The sequence below is a fragment of the Anas platyrhynchos genome, chromosome 9 (assembly GCF_047663525.1).
Source record: "Anas platyrhynchos isolate ZD024472 breed Pekin duck chromosome 9, IASCAAS_PekinDuck_T2T, whole genome shotgun sequence".
Classification (NCBI taxonomy): domain Eukaryota; kingdom Metazoa; phylum Chordata; class Aves; order Anseriformes; family Anatidae; genus Anas; species Anas platyrhynchos.
This window is the reverse complement of record NC_092595.1, coordinates 7960001-7987419: the sequence shown is the minus strand read 5'-3', so window position 1 is coordinate 7987419 and position 27419 is coordinate 7960001. Positions and strand designations below refer to the sequence as shown.

The 27419-nt window shown below is 35.9% G+C and overlaps 1 protein-coding gene across 5 annotated transcripts in view; it reads right to left on the bottom strand.

Annotated features, from left to right (window-relative positions):
- LOC110353632 (SRY-box transcription factor 2) overlaps positions 1-27419 on the bottom strand; it is a 269422-nt gene that overhangs the window by 235203 nt on the left and 6800 nt on the right. For 3 of the 5 annotated variants that reach the window (XR_011811542.1, XR_011811541.1, XM_072042726.1), the window contains exon 2: positions 947-1011. Coding sequence is in view for 1 of the 5 variants with exons in the window: in XM_072042726.1 (XP_071898827.1) it covers positions 947-1011 (65 nt within the window). In the remaining 4 variants the exon portion in view is untranslated. Of the gene's footprint in view, positions 1-946; positions 1012-6362; positions 6438-11626; positions 11646-27419 lie in introns of those variants that run through there. The other 2 variants (XR_011811543.1, XR_005267928.2) reach the window with 2 other exon arrangements.

Genomic DNA, 27419 nt, shown 5'->3' with positions numbered 1-27419 from the left:
AGTGACTTCTTAACATTCCCCAATTCAATCAGATATCAAAGAAAATACTTTGGAAGCTATTTGTTAAACAATTTGGGATCTAAGTACTGAAGCTGCTATCAAACTTCACATGGTTGTCTTTGGATTCTTGGTAATGTTAAAAAGCAAAGCACTTATTCCAGCTTGTTTTCCTATAACATGTTAAGTTGATATTTCATCACTGTATACACATATATAAGGAACACACCCAAAAATATCACATACCATTTCATCCAAAACAAGCAGCTGACAACCTAGAGTTGACAGTTCTAAATTATTTATATGGTTTCTGTATTCAAAGTAAAAGTGAAAATGTGCTTTTACTAGTGCTTCATTGAAAATAATAAGATCTTAGCCGGTAACATTCATACCTCTCTATCCTTTCTACCAGGATACAACATAAAACAGACTAAAAATAACACATACGATAAGTTTTCTTTAAAAGATGATAATAATAACCACCAACAACCACCCCCAAATTTCTTCTATACTGTCCACATTTTTGTAAAATTAACAGTAATATTTTATATTGTGCAATCAAAAAGCTGTTTTTACGATGGATTTTTATCCTGAATAAAAACACAAGTGGAGAAATGAGAACTACTTTGCATTCTAAGCAAATCTATAAATACAAAAAAATATTAAAACATGGGCTATGTTTGCTCAGACATGTAAATCAGTGCTTATTTCAGAGACTGTATTATCTTCAATGCAGAATAATACACTTATCGGTATCTGACAAAACAGTTGTGGTAAGTAACAGACTGATAAGAAGAGCTAAATTACATCATCAATATCTCTCATTAATAGATTCATACAGTTATACAGCATTAATACTTACAATATAGAATCTGCAATTAATCAAACATTTTAATCTTCTCCAGGTCAATCATGAAATACAAATAACAAAAACAAGGCATAAACTTACTATTTGTGAGGTGTCCACACCGTCCTTTGGTCTGAGTCAATGGGAAATAATTACCACTAGGAAATCTGGTAAGCAGAAATACAATAAAAATAAACATTAGCATGCCAAAAAGGATAAACTCAGCTTTCCTGTAAGTATTTCTCCCCATAATACTTCACAGGGAAGGTTAAAAAAAAATAACAAGACCAACAAAAACCAAAAAAGCCCCAAAGTTGAAAAAATATAAACATTTAAAACACAGTCCAGCAGTGTTCAAGGATCCTTGCCTCTCAAACTTTAAAGCAGCACAGACAAACGTTGAGACGCCTATAATAGAACAAAAATCCAAGTTCTCAATCACTAGTTACGCAGTATGTGTCAGTAAGGAAGACAATTTCCAAAATAATGATTAATGTATTATCCAGATTTTTTTCCTCTCTCTCTCTTTTCCCCTTCCCATTCAGGTTTTTCTTCTTATAAAATGCACATAGGTTTTTTCTTCCCTGTACCCTGACTCAGGCCTGGCTTTGAAATACATTTCAATCTCTCAACACAGACTGCTTTCACTGCATTTAGAGTCCCACCAAGGCCCAGCTTTAAAAGCTACTGATTCTTTTTTTCTTTAGCCTTCCTCACAAAGGAAGGGTATTTTGTAAATTACCAGCTCGTTCAGATCAACAAAAGGTACTTTCATAGAAAGCCCCATTTGATTTTGCTCAAATTTGATTACAAGGATGGAGAAAAGGAAAGGAAGTCAAAAAGAAAAACCCCAGATGGCTTTTTCATTCATCTCAGTGAATGAGCTTTATCTGTGCCTTTTGAAACTGTAGCAGTGGAAAAGCATTTCTGTTGGCTTAAAAAACTTGACAAAAATTATTGGTTTGCCATTTCTCATGTAACTGCCATTGGGAACTGGATGAAAAGACTTTTTCATGGGATCGCCTGCTTGGATCAAAATAATGGAGATTAGGTATTTCATTATAAATTACAGTGGGAGATAGAGCAGGCTGTCATATTAATAGCAACCTGCTCATGGCCTTCAATGGTAGCTATTCTCCTAGACAAAGGACCAAGGGGGTTGTCTATTGAACTTGTACTTTAGGCCTGATCAATTTTCTATCATCAAGGCAAAAGGTGAGGTGACTAACAAAAGAATTCACACATGACTGACCTCATAAGCCTATAGATAAAACAGCTTAAAGAAACAAAACACATCCTGAAATTATGGGTGATAAACTGTATAAAGGAAAAAGAAGAGAAATGATAGAAAAAGGGAAAGAAAGAGCATGTGGTCTATAATTCTCCCTCCCTTCTTAGGTGAATGGACATATTAAAAGCTACTTGTTTTCAGCTGCAGATAATTGCAGCGTTTGCTATGCCACGTTCTGCCTTAAATCTTTCTGTGTACTTTTTCTCCAACACTGTTCCAGTGATTTCATTCACGAGTAACTACAGTATTGTGTTTAATATAGAAGTTCCAAGAGCTGTAGCCACACACAGAAAGAATTACACATAACATCATAGAAAGATGTCACACAGGCATCACATTTATAACCAAACTACAGGAATAGATACCATCATATGGGTCAGTATTCTTTTATATAAAACCTTGCTAGTTAAGTGAAAGTTGGATAACTGAGTTACATACCTAGAACACAGCTTGGGAGTCTTGGGTCCTTTCTTTCACCAAGAAAATTTCAATTTCTTTCAATTTTATATGACATGCAAAAGTAGCATGTAAAAAGCTCCTAATATATTTCAGCACCCATGCAAGTATATTATCTGTGTTTCTTGTGTTGCTTCCCGGGAGATTAAGACCCTTTTGCAGTAGTACCATTCAATTTTGCCAATCAGCTATAGATATAAGGGCTGAACTCTCCTTAAGTCAAATATACCTATCAGCATAACGCTGACCAATTTCTGTCAAGACCAAGATTTGCTCCAGTTATAGAGACTCAATTATTCAGAACAGTTCTATGCAAAGAAATCTATAGTTCCGTATACATCTTAGCCCTGCTGAAGTTTCCGGTAAGACCTTGAAGTGTTCATATCTTCTCTCATGACACTTGCAAAACTAAGGTGAAACTGTAGGGTCATGCAAATATTTGTATTTGAAGGTCAAAACATCAGGTAAAGCAGCTGAGAATTACAGAGCCAATTCCCTTCACAATTAACAGCAGTACCCAGCAGTCTACTTCCGTTGCACCAGAGGAGAAGAGAGCAGTCAGAAACTTGATTTCAAGTCCCAGCTACACGCCCACCAAAAAGGCAGTATATGCCAAGTTTTCTGAGATATTTAGGAACTTTTCCTTTCAGCCCTAACACTGCAGTGACACTGCAGTTTCAAAAATGAAGCTAGCCACTGATCTGGGGCTCTTTGCTACAGATCACAGAGCTACTTGTTTGCAGAACAACATCTATATAAAAGACATTGAAATCATTCAGACTAAAAATGAACACTTTTTAGTGAGGTAAGATCCAGAAACAGCCAGACAAAACACATGGGAGCCTACAGACTGGTGTATGGTAGGAACTTCTGAGCCACAATTTTGCTGCAGAAGCTAGTTGACTGTCGAATTGTAGACTGAGAAGCAGTGGGGAAAAAAAAAAAAAAAAAAAAAAAGTATACGCATTATTACATAGAAACACTAAATAGTTATAAACACCTTGTACAGAAGACAAAAGTGAAGATAGTCAAAACAAGAGCAACATGTGTTAAGCTTTGGCTGCCAAGGCAAAAACTGCAAGTCACTGCCAGACCATATTTATACACTGTACATAGCACAAAAACTTGATATAGTATTTGAAACTAGTAAAAGCCCTAGTGGCAATAGTATCTTTCCATTATCTCAGAGATGCACTGATGATTACTAAATCAGTAGCAATTAATCCCAACTTTACATTCCCTATGAGGGACTGTACTAAGCAGTTACAGAAGAAAGAGCTCTTGTAATCACTGTAGATGGCTGTCTGAAAGGACCAGCTCTGTGCTCAGTTAGCAGTGAGAAAGGCAAACTGAACATTAAGAGCTATGAGAAAAAGAATATAGACCAAGCAGAAAGTATTTTGTTACAGCATCGATATAGTTTGAGTACTCCCATAAAAAGAGTCAGAAGGCAACACTCCACAGGACACATAGGTGCAACCACGTACTTGAGAAGTAATTAGGCAACCGCTGTCAGTCACCGAGATATGGTTGGACTTGACCCACAGAACACATCTCACATAGGATAAAAGTAATTTGTAAGTCTGTCATGAACTCTGGAGAAATAATCAAAGCCAACTACAAAACAACACCACACATACAGACATTATAATGTTCTGGTAAGCCTTAATGATAAAGGCCCATGCCCTCTGTGGTGCACATCCCACAACCTAACCCCACAGCACCGCCTACAAAAGTGCCTCACTTCATTCAGCCACACCACTGCTGGGTACATTGCCCTCAGAAGCAGGAAGGCATGGGAAGTTTTGGCCCAACCCCAAACCCAGTTCTTTTGCTCCAAGAGCCCAATTTACACCAAAGTGAACGCTGCATTTCCTACTCTGGACCCCTTCACAGCGATAAAATGCTATTCTTGCCCAATCAGCTACTCTTTTTGCTAAGGGGCTATTTTTGTATTACAAGTTCAGATCCTGCTGAACACCTACATCTGGGTTGAAGCACCAGTAACTAGCACAAGGACACAGAATTCATGATATCTGAGGTGAATTTAGACTGGAAAACCTTGTTGATACAAAGGCTGGCTTGATTTTTGATAACTGTCAAATAGGAAGCCTCAGAGTAATAACCAGAACAGATATCCCCCTCTCCCCCCCCCAAACAGTTTTCACAAGAATTTATGAATAGCTTTTTCACTTTTGAGTGATAACATATTAATCTAAATTAAATTTCTTAGGTAAATGAACAAAGCTCCTTCCAAGCTTAACTTCTCTATTTGTGCTCCTGTAAGCACTCAATCTATTTGGACATACTGACTCCAGGGTAACAGAATCATTGCCATAGCTAATGAAAATAATTCAGAGAGCATTCTGAATAAGAAGTGTCCACTTCAGTAATTTAAATATAAAAATATGTAGCCTCAGTGAGCCAAGCCAATCAGAACCTCCGGAATAACTCCCCTTGTTGAACAGCCATAAAGGCTGTTTTCTTCTAACAACTTTTGTCTCAGATGTGTTTGGCTTGTTCTCAGTGAAGTAACTGGACTTAATTTTTTTTCCTTTGGGGATGGGGGGGAATATCCATCTTTTTTTTTTTCCCAAAAATTGCTTTTTTATATATTTGTAAATAATTTTTATAATGTACTTTCACAAAATAAAGCAGACAGCATGACATGATACATTGTGATCAGCCATACTGGCCAAATGAAACATCTTGCTTTCTGATGAGGCCCATCTTTTTAAAAAAAAAATAAATAATAATAATAATGGACAGCACACATGCTCAAACATTCCCTGAGCAGGGACCTGCATGAGAATAATATTAAAAACTGCGTACTTCTCAATCGTTGGTTAGAAATGTCTGCATTATTTTTGTAATTATAATTCAACACATTCTTGACAATGTGCAAAAACTATAACAAAAAGCAGCAAATACAGCCAATGTTACAAAGTCCTTTAAAATAGATTTTTGTCTACCAATAAGGGAAAGCAGATTCAAAAGACATTTTACAGTGAAGGAAGACAGTAACATTCCTAATTTAGCCCAGCGTGTGACCAAAGTGATGCAGAAGCACACGCAGTAAAAATATTCCTCCTGTTTGTAAGTTATTTTGCAGCCACTAGATACACGAGCACGTAGCATCACTTATATCTCCCTAAGTCTTTGTTTTATATGTACTTGGTTATAGTCTCTTTTATTTAAAAAGATAAATAGTCTAGATCTTTTAGGGTTGTAGTTCTTTCATTATCAGCTTTAATTGTGCTAGGCAGGAAGAGAGCTAATAAGCATGAAGAGTCTGTCACATATCATTAACATTTTAAACCACTGTGGTTGCTAAACCCAAGCAACATTAATAGCATTTGAGGAAGCAATGCTATAGGCCAGAGAAAATAAAAACATAAGCTCGCTTGTTTTCTGGCTTCTGACTGCATAAAATATAAAACAAAACTATATATGTCTGTTGTATAGTTTCAGGTAGAGAAGAAAGATTTATGACAAGACAACTAGAGTTGAGTGCTCTGCCAGGAACTCACTCCCATTTGGACAATAAAAGCTGTGTTTGTGTTTAAGTGATTTGGTTCACCTTGGCTGCTGCACTAAGGCATGCAAAAGGACTTTTTGGGAAGCCATTCCTAAAGCACTCAGGCTTTAAAAGTCAGCATACTGAATTTCACCTGCCACCTAAAGGAAGGCAGTATATGGCAAGGAGCACAAGCCTGAAGTACTCTTGCCATGAAACCACATTAATAAAAAGGCTCCCTCCTCCACACTCACCCTGACTGAGCTCTTTATTCCTTTCAAAGTTTCCTCATCTTCCAGCTCTTTTCTCCTGCTTAGATTCCATCATATCACTTCTGCTTTCCTGACTCATTTTTTTCAAAACCACTGTAAATAGACAGAATATACAGTTCACCTGATGTAGATATTTTCAGGAAAATCATTCTATTCTAACAGTGAAGTTCTTATCTCAAAGATTAAAGCAAAAATAACAAACACCCTACCCAACCCAGGTAGTCAATAATTTCAACTTAAAGTGTACACTTAAATAAAATTAAGATACCAACACATATATAAAAGAAGAATCAACACATATAAGAAGATAAACTACAGATTTGGATTAAAAAAAGATAATAATAAATGATGCCACTCAAAAATATGGTACAAGAAATGAGGTGAACCACAGACTGAGACTCATGAAATTAGCCCAAAACTGTAACCTGACCAAGTCACTAGACTAGCACTTGAATGTAAAACACATGATCATGAAAAGACAAGAGCACATTAAGAAGCAAATTTTTTTAATACATTCAGAACTAACAGACAAGGTTGCATGGGATGGACATAAGAAGAGGTTAAAAAAAAAGAAAAAAGAAAAAAGGAAAAATAGGCAGGTGCTTATTTTTAAAAAATAAAGTAAAAAAAAAAAAAATGCAATGCTGATTGCCCCAGTGTGAAGAAAGGCTATAAATACGTAAAGTTTCAGACATCTTCTCTAGATTCACGTAATTGATTTCAAATATAAGATGTAAATACCTGATAGTGGAAAATGCCCAAGTGTAAAAAAAAACAAAAAAACAACACAACAAAAAACAGCATGAGTATGCAAAGGCATCACCAGATAATGGAACAAATAGATTGAGGTACAATTTGCAAGAGACAAAGGATAAAAACTTCTACAAATAAAATTAGAATAAGAGGGGGACCAGGAAAACTACTGGTTGATCAGCAGCTTAAAGGTAAAAGAAATCTATTGACGTATCATGTCATGAAGTCTGAAGTGCTTACTGCTTTATTGACCAATGTTACTAAGAAGGTCAATTGTAATCAGATTGCTCCCACAATTAAAACTACAAACAAAAGGGGACAATATCAGAAGAGAACAGGGAAGCCTGTTATCACTAGAATTATTTCTGAAAACACTTGATGGATGGATATGGATACAAAAGCCTTTAAAAAAGCAAAAATAATGCCTGCCTTAAAGAAGAAATTATAGACTGGTTACTGTAAATTTCTTTCGGCGTTTAAGTCACCTCAGAGAAAAAAAAAAAAAAAGGAAATGAGTAATTGCAAGCATGAATTCATCAGGAACAAGGCATCATAATGTAACAAGCCATATGCTTTGGGAAATACCTGATGTCATATGACATGTTTTTAGGAAGACTATCTCCCAGTATGACTAAAAAAAATCTGAGCTAGATGTCATTACTATGGGGTAAATAGCCATAGAAAAAGAATGATACTATAGCTATCAGCTACACACTGTATAAAAAGGAAGAAGGTAGCAGATGGAGTTCTTGGTCAGTATTGAATCCGGTATTATTCTTGATTTTCATCATTAATCTTGATGACAGGAGAGAGACCACTTCCATGGTGCTTGTCTAAACTAGGAAGGTCTGCCGTCACACAATTAGAGTCCAAAAAGACCTTAGCAGAAATGGTTTGCAAAAGATTAACTGTGATTCAAGGATAAGTACATTATTTCCTTCTCATAAATAATAAACTGCAGATATGTAAGTTGAGAAACAGCATAGTAGTTCTGCACTAAAGAATCTAGATCAGAAGCTAAACCTGAATTTCCAAAGCTATTGCATATCTCATACAGGAGATATGGACAGAATGAGCATGCCCTGGATGCCACCCAAAGTGATCTTTTTGCTTTTTTTTGATGAGGCCTCAAATGTATTACTGTTTTGCTGTGGATATCACCTGCATGTTAAAGCTAAGGTGTAGCCACTTTGTTCTGAAGACTGCTGCACTTTCGATCTACAAGAAAAGACTGGAATATTGAAGCTTGTTCTGGAAAATAATAATAATAAAAAAAAAACAACAAACACCATCACTTCAACAGAACAGAAATGTGTGCTTATGCTAGAGCAATGGAGATTTGTGTTAGACATTAAGACTTTGCAGAGTTAGATACGCAAGAATAACATGACAGAACCTGGATAGCTTTAGAGACTGGTTAGAAGAGTGTGTGTTGGGAATGGGTAAGCTATAACACGTTCTGTATTTAAGACAAAATTCATGTCAGCCTTAAGCCAACAGTATGGTCATGTGGTCTTCTTAACTGGACTTCCCCATTCCAGGCTAACACAAGTGATTTCCACATTCTGACAACTCCGGTTTCAATTACCATGACAACGTGAACACATAATTATATACATGCATCGAAAGCAAAACTAGACAAGTAGAAAACATCCAGAGAATTTTGTGTTTACATGCATGCTAGAAAAGTAAAAACAGACTGGAGTAGATTTCTTTTAATGTTGCATTTTCATAGGGGAGCATAATTTAATGTTATTTTGCTAACTGTTAATTTGAATTAAATAAAATATGAAATAAACAACATGATTATGCCATACTTCATTTTATCTAAATTTTCAGCCCCACAAAAAATAACACACATTAAAGTTCCCTATTCAGTTCAGATTTTGAGTGGGTTCTTATAAATAGTTAGGTTTTAGGGAGTGACTGGTGTAACAGCTTTCATCTATCAATTTATTATCATCAAAATAAATGATTTGACAAGAATACTTGCACAATGACAATTACAAGGTATTTTAAAACTTTTTTACTTTTTTTTTTTCTTTTTGATAAATTGTGCTTTCCTGAAAGGCTTTGGAATCACAAGTTTAAAAATGGTGACTGCTACTTAAAGACTTGTCCTTAAGAAACATCCGAAAATCCTTCTTGTTGTTAAATGTCATAACACAGTTGTATCTGTTCCCAGTAATTTATTTCAACATACATGTGAATGATTCCAGCATCAGTCTTGGCACCCATTCATTGATAATTTATTTATTTATCCCCCATGGTGGTATCAATAAGCACTTCAATTATTATCAGTTAGTAACAGCTGTGGTGGCTTTCTGAGGTAAAATGAGAGGTCTTTAGAACAGGAACTGAAGTCCTCTTTTCACTAGGACACTGAAGTTGGTAGCTAACTTTGGTATTAGTTTCAACTACTGAGCCCAGAGCAGGAAACTATTACCACGCTCCTGGGTAATCAGTCCAATTCATCAAGTTACATTCACACAACTTCACCTTGCTGACATCTAATTGTTTAAATGCAGAAAAAAATAAAATATTTTGCTGTAAAATATCAAAAAAATAGGTGGAGTAACACCTTCAGGAGTATAGGACCAGTCACTGACCATTTTCCCTAGAGGGAACATGCACCTTTTACCAAGATGCAAAACCTTTCCCCTTTACAAGCTCTGGCCTTTCCAGCACGTGGGATTTGGCCAGTGCTCCCAGGATCAGGGTGTCAGAAGCACCTTGTCAGTAACCTGCACGGGTCACTTTTTTTGGAAGAAGCTTTGACATTTCTACTTTCCCAGACTGTTGTATTGAAGGAGCCTGGGCAGATAAACTAAACCAGAAGTAGGAAATAGTACTCACCAAGCTGATTTCAAAGAGCAGCACTTATATTATTGAACCGATAAGACTATTCGGATTCACTTTTCAAAATGAATAGAAAGAATGTCTTTGAACGTCCTTCAGAGAAGGATACAAAAAAGGAAATCTCATGCAGGTATGAAAACATTAAACAAGCACTTCCACAGGGGAAAAAGAAAAAAAAAAAAAAAAAAAAAGAGAGAATTTCAGTTCATTTAAATGAATGACAGTAGAGTCCTGAACCTCTAATGGTGGCAAGATTTTGCCTGAGATATATTTTAATCTGAGAACAAAATAATGTGAACTAGGATAAGAAAAAGAGAAGATATTTCCTGATTGTAATGACTAAAAATAGGATCCACCCAGTTATGCCATAACAAAACAAGAGTCTTGTGAAACAGGACACTGAAAAATATTAGCATTTCACTGGCAGTGCAGCATCTATGACTCTGTACGTCTTAATGGACTATATAACCCACAAGTCACCACAACTCACAACAATCCAGAAGGAAATTCTGTGAAAGTTCTGTAATGTGATGATTTCTCACCTCCAAAAATAAATAAATAAATAAAGCTTCACTGTTAAATTATGGTTCTCTCAACACATCGCCACTGTGGAATGAGAAAGTCAGTTGTGCTGACATTTTGGAACAAGTTACATTTTTTCCTTTGTGCGGTAGCCAGGAAAGAAGTTGTTTCTGTTCTATTTTGACTGCACCAACCTAAAGTGTTGAATATTAATATGCCGTATTCACCAAATTTGGCAGGTAGAACCACTTGACAAGGCAGAGGTCAAACTACAAATCATGTTGTAAAACAAAGAAAAGAAAAATAGAGGATCAAGAAAGATTTTGAGTTGTTAGAAGAAGAGTAGCATCTTTTAAAGAAAGAATCATGGTAATGTTCAACTATTTTAAACAAAATAAACAAGTTAGCATTCTAAAGTTGTAATATTGTTCAATCCTTATTAGAAAGTCAGGTAGATCCATAATAATAGAGAGCAAGGTTTCAGTCTTAAACTGTTTCTGCCATGGATAAGGGCAGGGTAACTAGCATACATTTCTAATATAACCTATTTTTAGTTGTAATTTTTCTTTCCATAGACTAGTTACTATCAAGAAGGATAGCTATAAACATAAAAGCTTAGTTTATAAATAAATAAATAAAAGCTACAGTGTATCTGGCTTAGGAAGTCCATTACATGAATAACAAATTAAAATGGTTCTACAAACATAGGTTTCGTCCTTTACATGTTTATCAGAAAGTTCTTAGATTACCCAAACAAACAAAACCCGTATCAGGAAAAGAGACCAATCTATTAAGACTGCTGTTTTTGAAAACAAACAAACAAAACATAGTATCAGAGGAAGCTACCCAAAAATTCTTCCAGTTTTGTTTTGAAATAAGAAACTAAATTTAGTTTCTACGTATAAAGCTCTCTATACATGTAGAAGCTAATCTAAACTAGCTTTAATCACCACACACACAAAAATACAACATTAAAAAAAAAAAAAACAAAAAAAACAACACCCTCACTTCTAAATTCAATGCAAAGATTTGAACAGGACAAGTTAGAACTCACAGCACTGCTTTCAGCTCTGCACTACACCCCACAAGACAACGTTTAGCAGTTTCTTTACCAGCATAGGTGTGGTTGAGTGCAGTTAATTGATTACAGCTAGCAACAACTGTGATAGAGGAAGGGCAGGAGGGTTGTATCCTGAGCTTTTTACTGCTTCTTCCACTCAGAAAATCATCTCTGTAGTGTACCAGCTTAGCTGTAGCCTTGAGTTTCAGTCTTAAAATACATCTTACATGAAAGAGCTTTTCTTCTATCCCACTGCCATAGGTCCTTCCCTGTGTACTTATGTCTGAAACTTGTTCAGCAGAACTTTGTCAATAGGGATCAATAAGGAAACTGCAAGTCTATTTTTTACTATTACCATTTTCTGTATGGTAAATTATTAGAAGTTCATAACGGAAGTTCTGTTCTCAGTATTCCTCTGAATCTTGAGCACTTTTAAAGCAAAAATTAAAGAAAATAAAATGTATTAGGATAGTGGAATTTAGGAAGGTGGTAGAGCCTTAGTTTGTAATTCAAGTCTAATTTCTCTATCAACATCATGTTAATGTATCTTTGAAAAATTCCATCGTAATAATAAATTCAAAGGTTTTTGCTATTTTTCAAGTAGTGGCAGAAACAGTAGTTTGATGTCAAAGAAAATAATAAATTTAAACATCTTCCTGATTAACCAGGCCAAATTTACGTTTTCCAAGCACCTGAGGTAAGTTCTGTTCTTACCATATAAGCTATAAAGCTTCATCTACTTCTGTTAATAGTTTTTTTGTTTGTTTGTTTTAAATGTAAAAGCTTTTGCTCTCCAATAGATTTCTACATCATAAAAAGAGACAAAGGTATTTTCCTTGCATGAATTATTCAAGGGTCAAGAACAGGAAAATAAAGAGTTTGACCTAGTGACCTCCCAGGTGACTTTGTTTATTTTTTTTTAATAATATATATATATATAATAATATGTATTATTATATTATATATATTCTATAATAAATTTAATACACTTATAATAAAATCTTTACAAAGGATTTAGAAGTTTCACACATAGCTATAATTACTGACAGGATGTTTCTAACTACAGCACTGAGACGGAGCAAATGCGCCTTTCAGAGATATCAGGAGCAACATTTTCTAATTCACCTGACGTTACCACTTCTAGCTAATGACACTTACTATATTCCTCAGACTTGCTCTCCTTTATCTCCAGGCTTTCATAATAAGCATTAGCTTTGGAAAGTGTTCCCTTTTAAAATTAGGAAACTAGAAATCAGCACCATCCGTGCTGGGAGTTGGTGACATGGTGGCAGCAGCCTCAGTGAGGAGAGGCTGGCACGGTCTGCTCATAAGGGCCACGCCACAGGGTGCCCCGGAGCCCGCCAGCCATGCCGGTGGTGTTTCTGGGAACTCAAGCTTAAAAAGACGCAAAATGGTGCCTGGCAGTGAGAAGTAAGGAAAAAAGGTGTGAGAAACAGCCCTGTGAGCATCCAGCTCAGGGAAGAAGGAGGGGGAGGAGGTGTTGTGGGTGCTGAAGCAGAGATTCCACTGAGGAGACCCACGCTGTGGCCTGTGGAGGAGTGTGACAGAGCTGGTGGCTGCTCCACGAACAAACTGCAGCCTGTGGAAAGCCCACGCAGGAGCAGTTCTTGAAGGACTGCAGCCCTTCAGCCCTGTGGAAAGACCCACGTGGGGTAAAAGTGTGAGAAGGAGCAGGGTAAAAGCGTGAGGAAGAAGGAGCCATTAGCAACTGACCACAAGCCTCCAGTCTCCACTGAGCATGCAATAGATGCTATGTATTCCTGGCAGTACACATTTATTAAGTCTGCTAAGTGAAACTTTACCTAAACATTTTTTGTGTCCATGCCATCCTTTCGGTCACACTGAAGAATGACTACAGGTCTCTGACAAGCAATCAAAAATTCCCAATGATTTATATAAATGATTGATAAGGAGCTGGTTAAATTCTTTATTTGTTGTGACACTAAACAATCTGGTGATTTTGTCACTGCATATAAAGCAGCAAAAACTTTTGAATTCATTATCACATTAAAATCATTCAAAGGTACAGGCTGAAAGTATTCTAAGGTATTTTTGTTGCAAAATTTACCTCACACATCCTAAAAATCATCAACCCCTGAACGGTTCAGTAGAATAAGCAGACATGAGGAAAAAATGGCGGGACCATTTCTGACAGATCAGAACAAATTAGAAAATTATACATCCCTGCCTAAGCATGGTGTTGTATAAATATTGCTGAGATAAATACTATTTTAACAAAAATGTTATAATTGGGACTACACTATTTACATATTAAATTGTCTGTTTTGTTGTTGTTAGTTTGTTTTTTAGTCTGTGCAAAAACATAACCTCAAAAGTATGCACTATAGCTAAAAAGTTTTGGCACTCTAGTTTGGACATATACCAAGAACAACTTGGATTAAGTAGGAAAATATTAAACTATTCTGCTTGTTGGACACATGGAAATTTTAATGGTTCGTATATATATGTGTATATGTTTATTTAACTATAGCATTTAAGAAAATGCATATATACTTACTAAGCATGGTCCACAGAATATAAAATGGTTCTAAGCCTGGGCCCTATTCTCACATATCTCCATAAATCATATCTTGCCTTACAGAAGATAATTTCAGATCCACAAAATTATTTTAGGTTCTCAACCCCACAGTTACCTTCTCTGTGATTTGAAAACAGCATTGTAGATCAGGAGTTTATGCTTCCAAAATGCAAAGAAAGAGGGGTTCACTCTTTATCAGAATATACTTCCAAAACAGAATAGTATTTTTTGTATTTACATGAAAGCACAAACATGGCCTGCATCCTATTTTCTAGTTCATCATATCACTAAAAATAAATGAGCAGAAGCTCTTCCTTCTGAATATAGAAGCAGTTTGTCATATGCAGTTTATAACAGCCCCCTTATTAGAGAGAACCTTTTCACCATATGATTGTGTGTATTAGAACAATTAAATTCAGAATTCTCAGTATTTTCTTTAAATGAGCTGAACAGCTGTGAAAGGTGTTGGACTGACAGCTCTGATAAGTGAAGTCCTCTTTCTTCTGAATTGATACAGTACAGAGAATAGCAATGCAATTTTCGTTCACACTCTCCTGGGTATGTAATTTATCCCTGACCTTGAGAAGTGCCCGTTTAATCATTAGCCTCTCTACTGAAACTGCTAACAAGAAAGGCAACCATAGTGGTACAAGGCACCTGTTCATTAGGAAGTAGACTGAGAAAGAGCATCAGCTCATCTCAGCGCAGAGCACCATGCATTAAGAACTCTACTATGTGTGGTTGATCCTCCCCTCTGCAAGTAACACCGGTATTGTCAGTGCTGTATTTTATACAGTTGCAGGCTTAGAGTCTCTTTTGTTGTAAGGACAGAAATTAAAACCTTCTTCTGAAAGTTGTGGCAGTAAAGGAACCTATGGCAAGAAATACCTGACCATTTAAGCACTTTTTATATTCAGACTGTCTGCATATGTGGCCACGAACTATGAAGTTTTTCCCAGATGCACATTCTCACTATTTATAAGACTGAAGTCTTAAGTACTGGACATTTGGTTTTGTTTTCCTCTTTAAAAGTATATGGTACCATTTCAGTGTTTGCTACAATAACTAGGAAAAAATGATCCGTACCCCAAGTCATCTGTGTTGTGCTGCATGACTGAAAAAGTACCATATTCGTTATAGAAAAAGAAAAAAGAGATGAAACAGATATGAACAAGTTACATGCAAATCTGTTGAACAAATTACTCTATTGTTCAACAACAATGCACAATTTTCATCTCAGATAAACAATTTCAATATTAAGGACAACAGCATCTACATATCCTATAAATGGATGTTTAACAAGACATAATGAGTTAGATCTAGTCTTAAAATTCTCAACTGATGGTAATTGTCCTACAAGGAATAAGCATTAAATATTTCTGCCTATCTTCAATATTTTTCTCTCTGTCAAGAGTTAAAGATGAAGAGGCCAAATAATTTTGTATGGTAGTGATGAAAATAGAATACAAGAGAAAGAAAGGGAGGCAGAAAAGTTACTTTTAAAAATATGAAGTTAGATTTAAGACATACACAATCTGGGAGACATTATATAAATATAATATAAATGTGATATAAAACATATATAAAGTGTCTATGCACATTATTAAAACATTTGTTTAACAAAGATATTTAGAAGTGAAAGCTAGTATAATTTGATTGTGCACAAGCAAAACAGAAGTAAAGGTTTTCAGGATGCCATTTTGTAATTGTAAGTAAAATTCATACTCTATGTGACTGCAAAACAAAGAGCAGGTAATGCTTACTCTGACAATCTCAATGGGATTTTTATTCATAGTCCTGTTGTGGATAATGTACTAAATAATTTTTTGATATTCAGTGTCTCCTGCAAACTACCAGTGTTGGAATTTCCCTTCCTGAAAGCATGTATTTGATATGCGGACTGCTTTTTTTTTTTTTTTTTTCCTTTCTCCTCTCATTTATGTGTGTGTGGTTTTCCTTTTAACCCTCACCCCTTTTTAATTTAAATAAAACTCTGGAAAAAAAAAAAAAAAAAAAAGAAGAAACAGAAGATCAGAGGATGTGAAGATGCCATTCTGGGAACTAGCAAGCAGTCTCAACAGTAAAAGAAGCCAAGTGATCTTTCAAGTGGGCTATTACTGTAGTTGTGGGAGCAGAATAATGAAACTGAACAGAATAATTGGCCTAAATATCTGGTTAGAGGGCTGGTACAGAGAAAAGAGCATGAAAGGCTCTACTAAAACCACAGAAAGGTGGGTGTTCCTGCAATCAGCACGGAAAAAAAAGCATTGGAGAAGTCTGTAAACTAAAGAAGAGGGGGAGGGGAACCACTGGAAAGAAATCCAAGCAGAGCGAAGAAAAAAAAAAAAAAAAAAAAAAAAAAACACCACACCACTACATCTGAAAGTCTAAAGGAAAAGAAAGCACTTGGTTGTATTTGCTGTCATTCCAAGGATGGCAGTTGGGAAACAGTAATTGGAGGTGCAGGATCAGGAGTTACATACTATATAAGTATGGGTGGCTCCTGGAATACATGTAAGAACATATCTACACATTTCAAAATAGGGACAAAGATACAAGTTGGCTGAATAGTCTTGCAAAATTAGATGTTCATAAAAGAGGGACTTCAGCTGTTGCTGCTGAAGACTATATAAATAACACCCTCTCTAAACTGGTCATTTCCACCAGCTGAAAACTTAACAAACAGCTTCAGAACAGGAAGGCAGTGAGGTCAGCTGTTAGGAACAACACAGTCAAACCAACATTTTCTTACACTAGAAGAAGTCTGAAGATGTAAGATCCAGTTTAACCATACTACATACACAAAAGATTAAACTACAAGCATTTTCCATCCTTACTATATGCTTCTGAAATTAACTGTGCAAGTCACCATAAACAGTCCAAAACCAAATGTATGCTATTTGCAGTTCTGATGAGAGAAACACACAATGCAGGTGATATTTCTGTGGTTAATGAATGATGATAATGACAGCAGCAATAGATGATAATTACAATGACAACATCATACTTTCAAAAAACTACAGCAAGGTACTTTCTGTGCAATTAGCATTCCAAATTTTAAGTGACATAGCAGAAAATAAGTGGCTTTTCATTGGCTGATTTGTATTAGAGCTCCTTAAATAATGCACAGATCTAGACGCATTAGCAAGAGTCTTAGAGTCTTCATAAATGCAAGGATCATGAGAGTGCTAAAGATCTCAGTACAGAGAAAAGTGACACCCCCAGCTCCTCCAAACAGGAAAACTACTGTAAGATTTAAACACTTCCTAATGAGTCAGTGAAACCTTAAATAGCTGTTCATTTAAGCTTCACGATGTCCAGATGATACTTTGAATACTAATCTATATGTTAACAGCTAAATGAAAGTACATACAGGAAACTGATTAACAAACAAAATGATGTGTTAACACCATCTGTGTACTGAGAAGAACAATATTTCTTACGTAAAGATGCAAAATACACAGAAAGAGGTATCAGTAGATATTGTTTCAGTTTTTCAATAAAAGAAATCACCTCTTTCTATGAAAAACTTGCTTCACTTGTATCGATAGATGATCACAGCTACAAACAGTACTAGTAGATTAAAGTAAGTGAGTGACCAAGCAGCCCTCTCTTGGTAAACAGTCAAAGCTAAGCTCTCAACACAAAGTGTAAACCTTCTTTTTAGATACATGCAATAAAACAAATGAATAAAAAAACTCCTGTTCTGCAGCCATTTAAAATCTCTTCTCACGTCTCTTCTGAGCTGCTAACTTCAAAATGCACAGGTGCACCCAAGCTAGGAACAAAGTGGACTTGGATCTCATAATATCACAACTCACTTTACATGTGAGAATAGATGCAATGAAAAATGAAACTGAAAGGAAAATGCATGCAAGACCATTTTTGCTTCTTATCACCTTTCTGTCGCTACAAACGCAAGGCAGTAAGTGAGTAAAGATCCTTAGTGACAGCTATGCAACATCACTTTTGTCTCTTAACTATAGCTTCAGTAATAATTACACAGTTAATTTTCTCAGAGATGTGTCTTCTATTAAACAATTGCAGTTATTTAGGAACAATCAGAAATAACAGAAATAGCATCCAGATCTCTCTCTTTGATCTCTTTCATTTTCCACATGACTAACTCACTCCTGTACGTTAAAAAGAACAGACAGAAGGGACAAGACCACAGGAACAAACTGCTATGATTCGATGATTTTAGTTTTCAGATGAACACACTTCAGCTGCTTCTAATGATTATGCCCTCAGTAGTCTATCATGGAAAAACAAGTAAACAAACACAAAATAACACATCACCATACAAAATTCTAAATTTCTAAGTTTCAATACCAACTGTTAAAGAGTGCTTTGGCTTGCAAGCAATTTATTTGTACAGAGAATACCCAATGAAAAGCCTACCATGTAACACTAATTTAAGACAAATTTAATGTCGGAAATGTTCAGATAGTAACACTCAGGCTTTCATAAATACCTATCGCTCTTTTTATCACTCCTCCTACTGCAGTGGCCTCTAGATTTTTATCTGAGTTCAGGACTAGTCAAAAACAAAGAAGCAAAAATGCAGACTGGTGGTGAACTGGAAATGTAATGAGTGTGTTTCCTTTTTTATGCCATGGATAGCAAAAACACATTTTCTTTATTCCTTACAAACACATAATTTCACAGAAGTGGCAAGCTGACATTGCATGGTATTCTCCTACATGCCATTAACAAACACATTAGTGATTTTTTTTTTTTTCAAATCAAGAAAAGTTATCCCTATTTCATATGACTGTGCATTTACTTTCCCCTGAAAAGTGATACATTCACAATGAGTAAATAAACACAAAAAAAATGTATTCCAAAGATACAATTACAAGATTCCTTAGTCCCTAAAACCAAACATTTTTAGAAAAGGATCATTCTTTCTGGAATGCAAGGATTAGTGGCAGTGGTAAAATCACCAGCTTACAGGTATAAAATGGCCACGTCTATAACTTATATGTACTCTATATAACTCTTGCATTTGTTCAGCCACCTCCACACCCTCTTACATGCATCCTTCACATTTCTATATTCACAACATCCTGAGGAAACTACTACTTCCCTGTTTTCATACAGGGAAACTATGGGGGAAAAAAAAGGAGGGGTGGAATCAAGAAAAAAAAAAGAAAGAAAGAAATCCCAGCTCCACTAGGATCAATGGCACAAATATCTGATTTAAATGGAACAAGAACAACCTGAGTTGTTCAAGGTCATACACAAATTTGTGGTACAGCAAAGAACTGAGTGTCATCCAGAGTACCCAGCACACACACCAGTAACTGAGCCACCCCTCTTTTTTCATAGTTAATAGCTCCCCTAAAAAACCCTCCTGGTGAAACGTTCAGCTTAGAAGGCTGGATGGAAAAATAATAAATACTTGGTGGAGAAGACAACAACCAGCCCTGTAGCTCTACTGCATACCCTACTGTATGATTTCTCTTCAGAGGGAGAGTCTACTTAATTCCCCCCAGCACTACTGAGAGCTACAACTGATAAAGCAGTTTAGAGAAAAGAGCTCTGCATAAAAGTAATTACAGGAGCAGAGTGAGGAGATGGAAATGGTACTGTATTTGCTTCATTTTTCCAGTGTAGCTAATTAATAGTCCACTTCATAAAAGTTAAGGTAAAAGCATGGTAGGGAATAATTGTAAGAAGTGACAAAATAATTAATAGGAGTACATTCAGAATGCTGATTAATGGGTCTTTGAATTACTGTTTGTTGCTTGAATTTCAAACCATCTTAGAAATTGCTAAATCCCGGAAAATTGAAACCTGATGGTACTAAGATTGCACATCAGTATGGCACCAGATAACATAGACTTAATCTAAGAATTTCCAATTTACCTCAGTGGAGTTTACATTAAGGGCTGTATGCCCTAAGGCAACAGTAAGACCAATAGCATGTGGAAGTTTAACTCTGAAGAACGGTGACAGGACCTGCATAAACTGATACTTCTACAGAGCCACACTATCTTTAGTCATTCCCTTTCTAACCAAACCAATTACTTTTGAAATTCCAAGTATGCATAAATGAGATGCTTTTTATTTATTTATTTTATTTATTTCATTTATTTATTTTTTTTTTTTAAACAGAGCTCCTTCCCACATCAGGTTGCAATGTCACTCATGGGATTTCAGACCAGGAGAGACCAGTATGATTGTCTGGTCTGACCTCCTGCATTACAAAGTGGGCAGAGATTCGCCAAGTGTGCAGTACTACAGGTTAACACCTAGCCTATGCCTTGCTACTGGGCTTACACATAAAAAGAAGTAAAACCAAGATGTGTAGTGACAGAAGAGGTTCTAGTATTCATTAACATTTCTTTGTACTTATACATGGGAGAAAAAGAAATCACAGATTGAGAGTGCTAGGGGATTCATTCTTACTTGGTAATTTATCATCTTCTTACATAAGTACAGTGCTGGAGAGGAGTCTGGAGAAAACTGGGAAATGTTTCATAGTACTGTCATATATCACTGTAGAATAGGCCATTTTACATAATTCCTTCAAATGAAAGAACTGTGGAGTCTTTTGGTAGCAGGGATTAAGCATAAAGGGGGAAGGATTGGCCTTTATCTTTTTTGGGGGAAAAATCCAGAGATCAGCAGTGACTGCAGAATCTCAGGATTTTTGAAGGGCTTCTACTGCTTTAGAAATTATGAAGATAAATTGTATTGACTTGTTACTTAATATACGAAAAAAAAAATAAGAAAACACACATCAGGAAGAGTTATGTAACTGTTGCCTAGTACATCCCCTAAAAGAACAATGCATTATATTTCAAGCACAGATGTTTTCCCTGTTAGCATTAGAGATGCATATATACGCATCTGTGCATCAAAAGGAATGTTTCAACAAAAAGTGTAACTTCGTCTCAGGCAAAGTGTTATTAAGATTCAGATTAAAAATGAGAACATCTCTGCTAATTTGCTGCAATAACCTAAGCTGGAACATAAATGAGATGCTCAAATACTTTTAAAAATTAATACAGTTCCACCCAGCTAAAGCCATCAATGTCCATTCATCAAACATTGGTTCTCATCTACCATCACAATGCAGTTTTATCTTCCTGAGCCTTCAAAAGCTATTAGCAATAAAAATCATCCTTGTAAACAAAAAGGGAGAACTTCCTAACTGACTGCTTTGGAAGGATAACTTAATTTTGTATATTTTAGTGCAAAACTCATATAACACTTCTACAGGCTCAGCAGAGGTTGTAGGAAGTTGCTGTAAAGATCCATCAGCCAAACCCATCTCTTGGCAAAGCCTTTCAGTTACTATCAGCATGCCACTGGAGCAGGGAATTTGGCACAAATTTCTGCTTATCTTAACGTACAAGGTTTCCCTAACTCACCAGCTTCCTCATCATAAGAACATCTGTGAGTTTTTTTTCCCCCCAGTTATTGTAGAAGTGATACTCTCAGCTTACATTCAGGCAGTATTTCTACATTTCTTGTGGGGGAAAAAGAGCAACAACAAAAGAAGGTACTTAATGCAAAAAGACAGGTACTTAAGCTGCAGACCAATATAGGCAACACATTGCTTTGCATTTACTTGGGCCAAAACATAAACAGCATAGGCAAAATGTTCTCTGGCTGGGAAGTTACAGAAGCGTTAGAGCAGAGATATTTAAAGGGGTCTGAGGAACATCAGTGACTCCATCCGCACCACAGTTAAAATCCTGAGAACTCCATTATTGGAATTGTTCTGAAGGTAAGACGTACTGTAGGAAGAAAATAAAGGTTTTGGATGTCCTCCTCTATTGCACATTTACTAGTATGGAATCCTCCTGTTTTGGGTTGGAGGATCTGTCTTCTTGGAAAAGTCTATGTTACACATTTATTTCAAATAACGATAAGGATTGATTTTCATGCTTCCTCACAAAACAAGACTTTCCAGTCAATTCAAGCATCAGATAAAAGCACCCTCTCTTTATTTCCACTGACTTAATCAGTTGATCCCAAATTGTTCCTTCCAGTTTTAGTGAATCTTCTGAAAGCCCCTGCAAGGAATTTTTCCATCCATGACTACTCTTCCGCACTTTCTTCCTTTTCAAACTACTTGGTTGCATCTCTGCTTCACTGACTCCATAATTAGAAATCTTATCTGAAAATAATTCTTCTCTTGCCTAATATATTTTTAACCTCTGTTAGAGAGGACAGTGATTTACTGACCACTGTGCATAATTCTCCTTCCTGTTGCATTTAATTCTAATATGTTCTGGAACCCAGAATATTTAAAAAAAAAATGCCATCAAGAACATGACATGCATACACAAATGGGTTGTGGGAGTTATGCAGATTACTAATGAAAGAACAAGATTTGAGGAGAATCATTGGTAGTTATAGGGAAGCACTACGGCACTTAAGACCACAAGTCTTTTTTGGGACTGGAGCTCAGCTAGATTTGTATTTCTAACACTCTTTGGTAAGGTTTTGTTTTGTTTTAAATACTGCTACTGTGCAACCAGCACTTCATCATTCTAGACTTTTACACAAAATTCACCATTAAGGTTCAGTACCTTGAAGTAAAAGAGTCTCACAAGAACATGCCCACAATAGAAACTTGGGAAATTTGCACTAAAAATATACTGCAAAACTGAACCTTCTGAATATATTGAAGTTCACAATTACAGACAACAGCAGAACATTAATTCTGACCATACAATAACACTGTCTCCCTGTCTTTCCTTTTTATCTTTTTCATAATATAGTTGTAATTTTGGTTTGCCTTTTTTTTTTTTTTTTTTTTTTTTTAAAAAACTGCTCTAAGCAGGGGTTCCAAATACCCTCTAAAACTCAAAAACACTTAAATGCACACTCCCTCTGGGGGACACTTTTGATTACTTTTCAAATCATAAAGCAGAATTTCATAACTGCTTTTATACACACATTGAACACTCTTAGAAAACAACTAACTATACATTTCCCATAATATTGCTTCTTTTAAATATACAAGATCATCTGTAGTGTCTCCACACAAACAGTTCAGGCGTATCTCACTGCACCTCTCTCTAGCTCTCTTGACCTTACCCTACAGCCTTTGCCATGAGCAATTCCAGTGGCTTCTGTTCATTTGCAACTAAGACTCAAGTGCAACCCCTTCATACAACACAAAGTTTTTCTTTTCAAACCCAGCTATGGGAAATATTAATCCATATTCCACCTAAGTTTCTTTCCATCTGGAGAGTGCCAAATGTCATGGATTTGGCAATCTCACATACACAGGAGCATATTAGCTTGGCATTTAATTTTATGTTCTTAAATGCATAAATATATATGGGGACACATTTTGTCATGTTTCCTTCCTTTGATGCAGACTATGATTTCATGAGATGAAGGAAGAAAATTCTCCTTTCTGCTGACTCTGTAAAGGAATTGGAGATCCAGTCCAATGGTTGAAGTGATGCTGAAGAAAAAATAGCTGCTTGTCTCTGTTTTGCATGGCACTAAATATTACGTCCACGTGCACCCCTCAAAGGACTCAAAATTTCATCTCTGGATTAAAAAGAAGTACAAGAGCTTACAACCCCTGCTGCTTTTGGAGTTTTCCTACTATGACGAGACTGAGAGTGAGGGTAGTTAGTGTTCAGACCCATTAGTCAAGTGAATAAGCATTACCACCTCACACCACTAAGTACATTGGGAGGAACCCCTCTCAAGACAAAGAGGCAACTCATGTTAAAAAACAAACAAACAACACCAAACCAAACCACAATAAGCATAATCCTTAATTAAAGATGAATAACCATTGAAGGAATACATACAGCATTTTACAAGAAAGTTTGGGAGTGTTTTTTTTTTTTCCCTGCTAGGTGTTGGATTCCATTCACCAAATATTGTTCTACCAATGTCTAAGGATTCTTGATGGTCTCTTTCACCCTCTGGTTCAGAAGAAACAGCTGGACTGGAATTAATTCAATCAAAATTATTTTGCATTTCTAGCAATGCAGAGAACCATGCAAATACTGTGAATTGTTACTCACCCTAGTAACACACACAGCTGATAACAGAACGAGAACTAAGCTGGAGACTGACAAAGCACATTACTTTTTCCAGTGCCAAGTCAGGTACCAAGGCAGAGCAGGAGACTAGGAGTGGTGCAGATATGCTCCTTGCAACTCATGATATTTTTTTAATAGATTTGGTTTCAGTTTCTCAAACCATGCATTTTTGCCATGCAATAATTTTGCAGGTCCAAACTTAAAATAATGTTCATTTCCATTCCAAGCACAATCACTGATTTTTTTTTTTTAAACATTCCACATACATGGGTTGCATGCAATTATATCTCTACAAGATATTACAGTCTACGGCAGCTAATAATTCTACCTCCAAATACAGTGTAGAGTTGCATTCTAAATCATTATAATAAGATCATATATGTCAAAGTTAAAAAAAATAATTTATATTTCCCAAATCAGTAGCAACTGAAAGTAATAGTAATTCAGCAATGAACACAATTGTTTTGCTAATGTTATGTAGAAATTTCAATACTTATTAGTCCTGAACAGAATTTTATAAAGCACCTTTTGTCCATTTGCCCATCCCCCTTTTTATACTCTAGTACTCAGATTGAGAGAAAACAGTACAAATTATCTGTCATTTTTCTATTGCCGTAATACAGATAATCCACTGGTTCTCTTCATGAACTGCAGAAACAAAAGCAAACACCTTCCCATGCTACGCACTAGCGTGTATTTTTACCATCTCGAGCAAATGCATGTTTGATAACATAAGGCTTTCAGTAGAGTCGCTGAGCGATATTTCGAAGTGCCATTTGATGGCGAGTTTGATCCTGGCTAGTTATGGTGAAATATAATCTGAAATAGAGGTTTAGAACCGTGGCATATTTTTAACTTCCTGACATATGCAGCATAGTCTGCTATTGAGGAATTTTCCTCTCGCCGAAGTGATGAGCAGACAAGGCAACACTAATGCTACTCCACGCTTTGCTCAGTGGGAGGTAATGCAAAATCAGTGCACTAGCAAATATTATATTAATAGCCTGGCAGCAGTGCTCCTTTCCTTCCCTTCCCCCAAACCTCCGTTTCAGAGTTGAAAAGTGGCAACCTATAGGACAGACTACATTTTTCTTCAAGCAAAAGGAATGAAGAGAAATCATTGGGTAAGTGATAACTAGGAAAAGAGAATTTGCTAAAAATGCCCTGGTCCGATGACAAATAACTGACAGCCATATTCAGCAGAGTGCAGAGCATCTGCAACCAGTGATACAACCTGCTATATCAGCACAGGTCTGATTTCAGCTCTCAGTTGTACCAATGTCACCGAGGGTTCTCTACATTTGTTTTGAGGTGGTGTTTCTCTGTGATGATATCAACGTATTAGTTCACTGATGCTGCACTTATTCTGATGCATTTATTAAGTATGGATATATTTAACATCAAATACAGACAACCCCAAGTCATCTATACTTACAGACACACGAAGCATGGTAAATTAATTTCCCTGATTAGAAAAGCTACAATTTTAAAGCCTCAGTTTCTATGATAAAATACTGCTGCAAAGGACACGCACATTTTAATTGCTCTATAATGGAAGAATTAAGTGTTGCACAGATCGATTATGTAGGTATAGGAATTTAATTGCTTAAGATACCTTCAAAGATTTTTAATTTGTGATATTTCTTCATTTTCAAACAAAAATATGTCTATAGCACTAAAAAGAGAAATCCTTAACATAGATTGCCTTTGGCTTGAAAGCCTGCATTACAGAGACAACACCAAACAAATTAAAAGCAAATATTTTATAGCACACATAGCTCCAGAGTTCACAGCAAAATCATTTCTCTTTCTATAAATGTTCCTGGTAGACTGCAGCCCACTAACAGGCAAGCCTGAACTCAAACTTAACTAGACATCACTAATTTGATCCTGCAGGCTGTATAACACCAGCGGTATGACAAAACAATCCCTTTAGCCATAGTATGAGCAGATTGTCTTTTTATTGAAAATGAACACTATCATGGCACGTGCAATATATGTGCTCCCCCAGGAGAGGAGACAATGCAAAACAGCAAGAGTTTGAATGCAAAAATATTCAAAATACTTTTTCTGTGTACCTCCTTTCTAGAAACTAATGCATATAAGGAAGCTGACTGATTACTGAGAAAGTAAAATGCAGTTGGTATATGTCCAGTTATGCAAAGGGAAATGGGAAGAACACATCTGCAAATAAGAGTCTCTAAAGCCAACTGACCCAACACGTTTATTAGGATTTATATCACATATGGCTTGTATGTACTTTCTTTCACTAACTTCTATTAAAACAATTGCCTACCTGTAGCTGAAGTAGCTTGTACCTTCCCTAGATTTGGTACTTTAATTGATATTTTAACTCAAGATAATTTTTACTTCCACAATGATGGGTGGGTGGGGGGGAATGGAAGAAGCTGTCAGCACACTTGCATATTCACATTACATTTATAGGAAATAGGAATTAAAAAAAAAAACAAAAAACACAACACCTCAGGAAGCAGTAGAATATCATGATGTAATTCTAGTCAGAAGAGAAATTATATCATTACTGTTGTTTAATCTAATAATCAGTACCTTTCTGCCTCCATCAATCAATGATCAAAATTCTTATAAGGTTTCTCCAGTTTTATGTCCGTTTGTAAAGATACATGCGGTCCCTAAATGTCTGCGTGTTTATGTGTATGTGTGTTCCTGTGCACGAGTATATTAAAAAGAAAGTATTTTATCACCTATATACTTGAGAGATTTACAGTAATGTTTTTTGGAGTAAACTGAATAAATTTTGAATACCAAGAGGTAGATTTAGAGGTTTTTAAAGCCATGTCATCTCACTGCTCTTCAAAACCATAATTCTCTTCTGACTTCTAAAATTTTATGACTAGTAAAAATGCAAAAGTCACGTTTCTACTAGTTTAAGATACACGAACTTGTGTGCATTTCTCTTCTATCTGTAAATAGAGCAATTAAAAATACAGTGGTGACTCAGTGACATGTCATCTATGAATGCTTACATACATTAATGTAACGCTTCTGTTTCGTATATCCCCAAATCTTAATTTTCCCTAACTCTTCTAATTAATGTAAAATCTTTATTTTTAATAGTATTGATCTAATACAGATTCAATTACAATATTTATAAAATGAAATCAGAATATCCAATTTAAAAAATTGAAGCATTATATACATCTCTGAAAAAACATATTTGTCTGTTGCATTCTTTTACCTTCATGATCTGTGTTCATGTCATCAATATGGGAAGT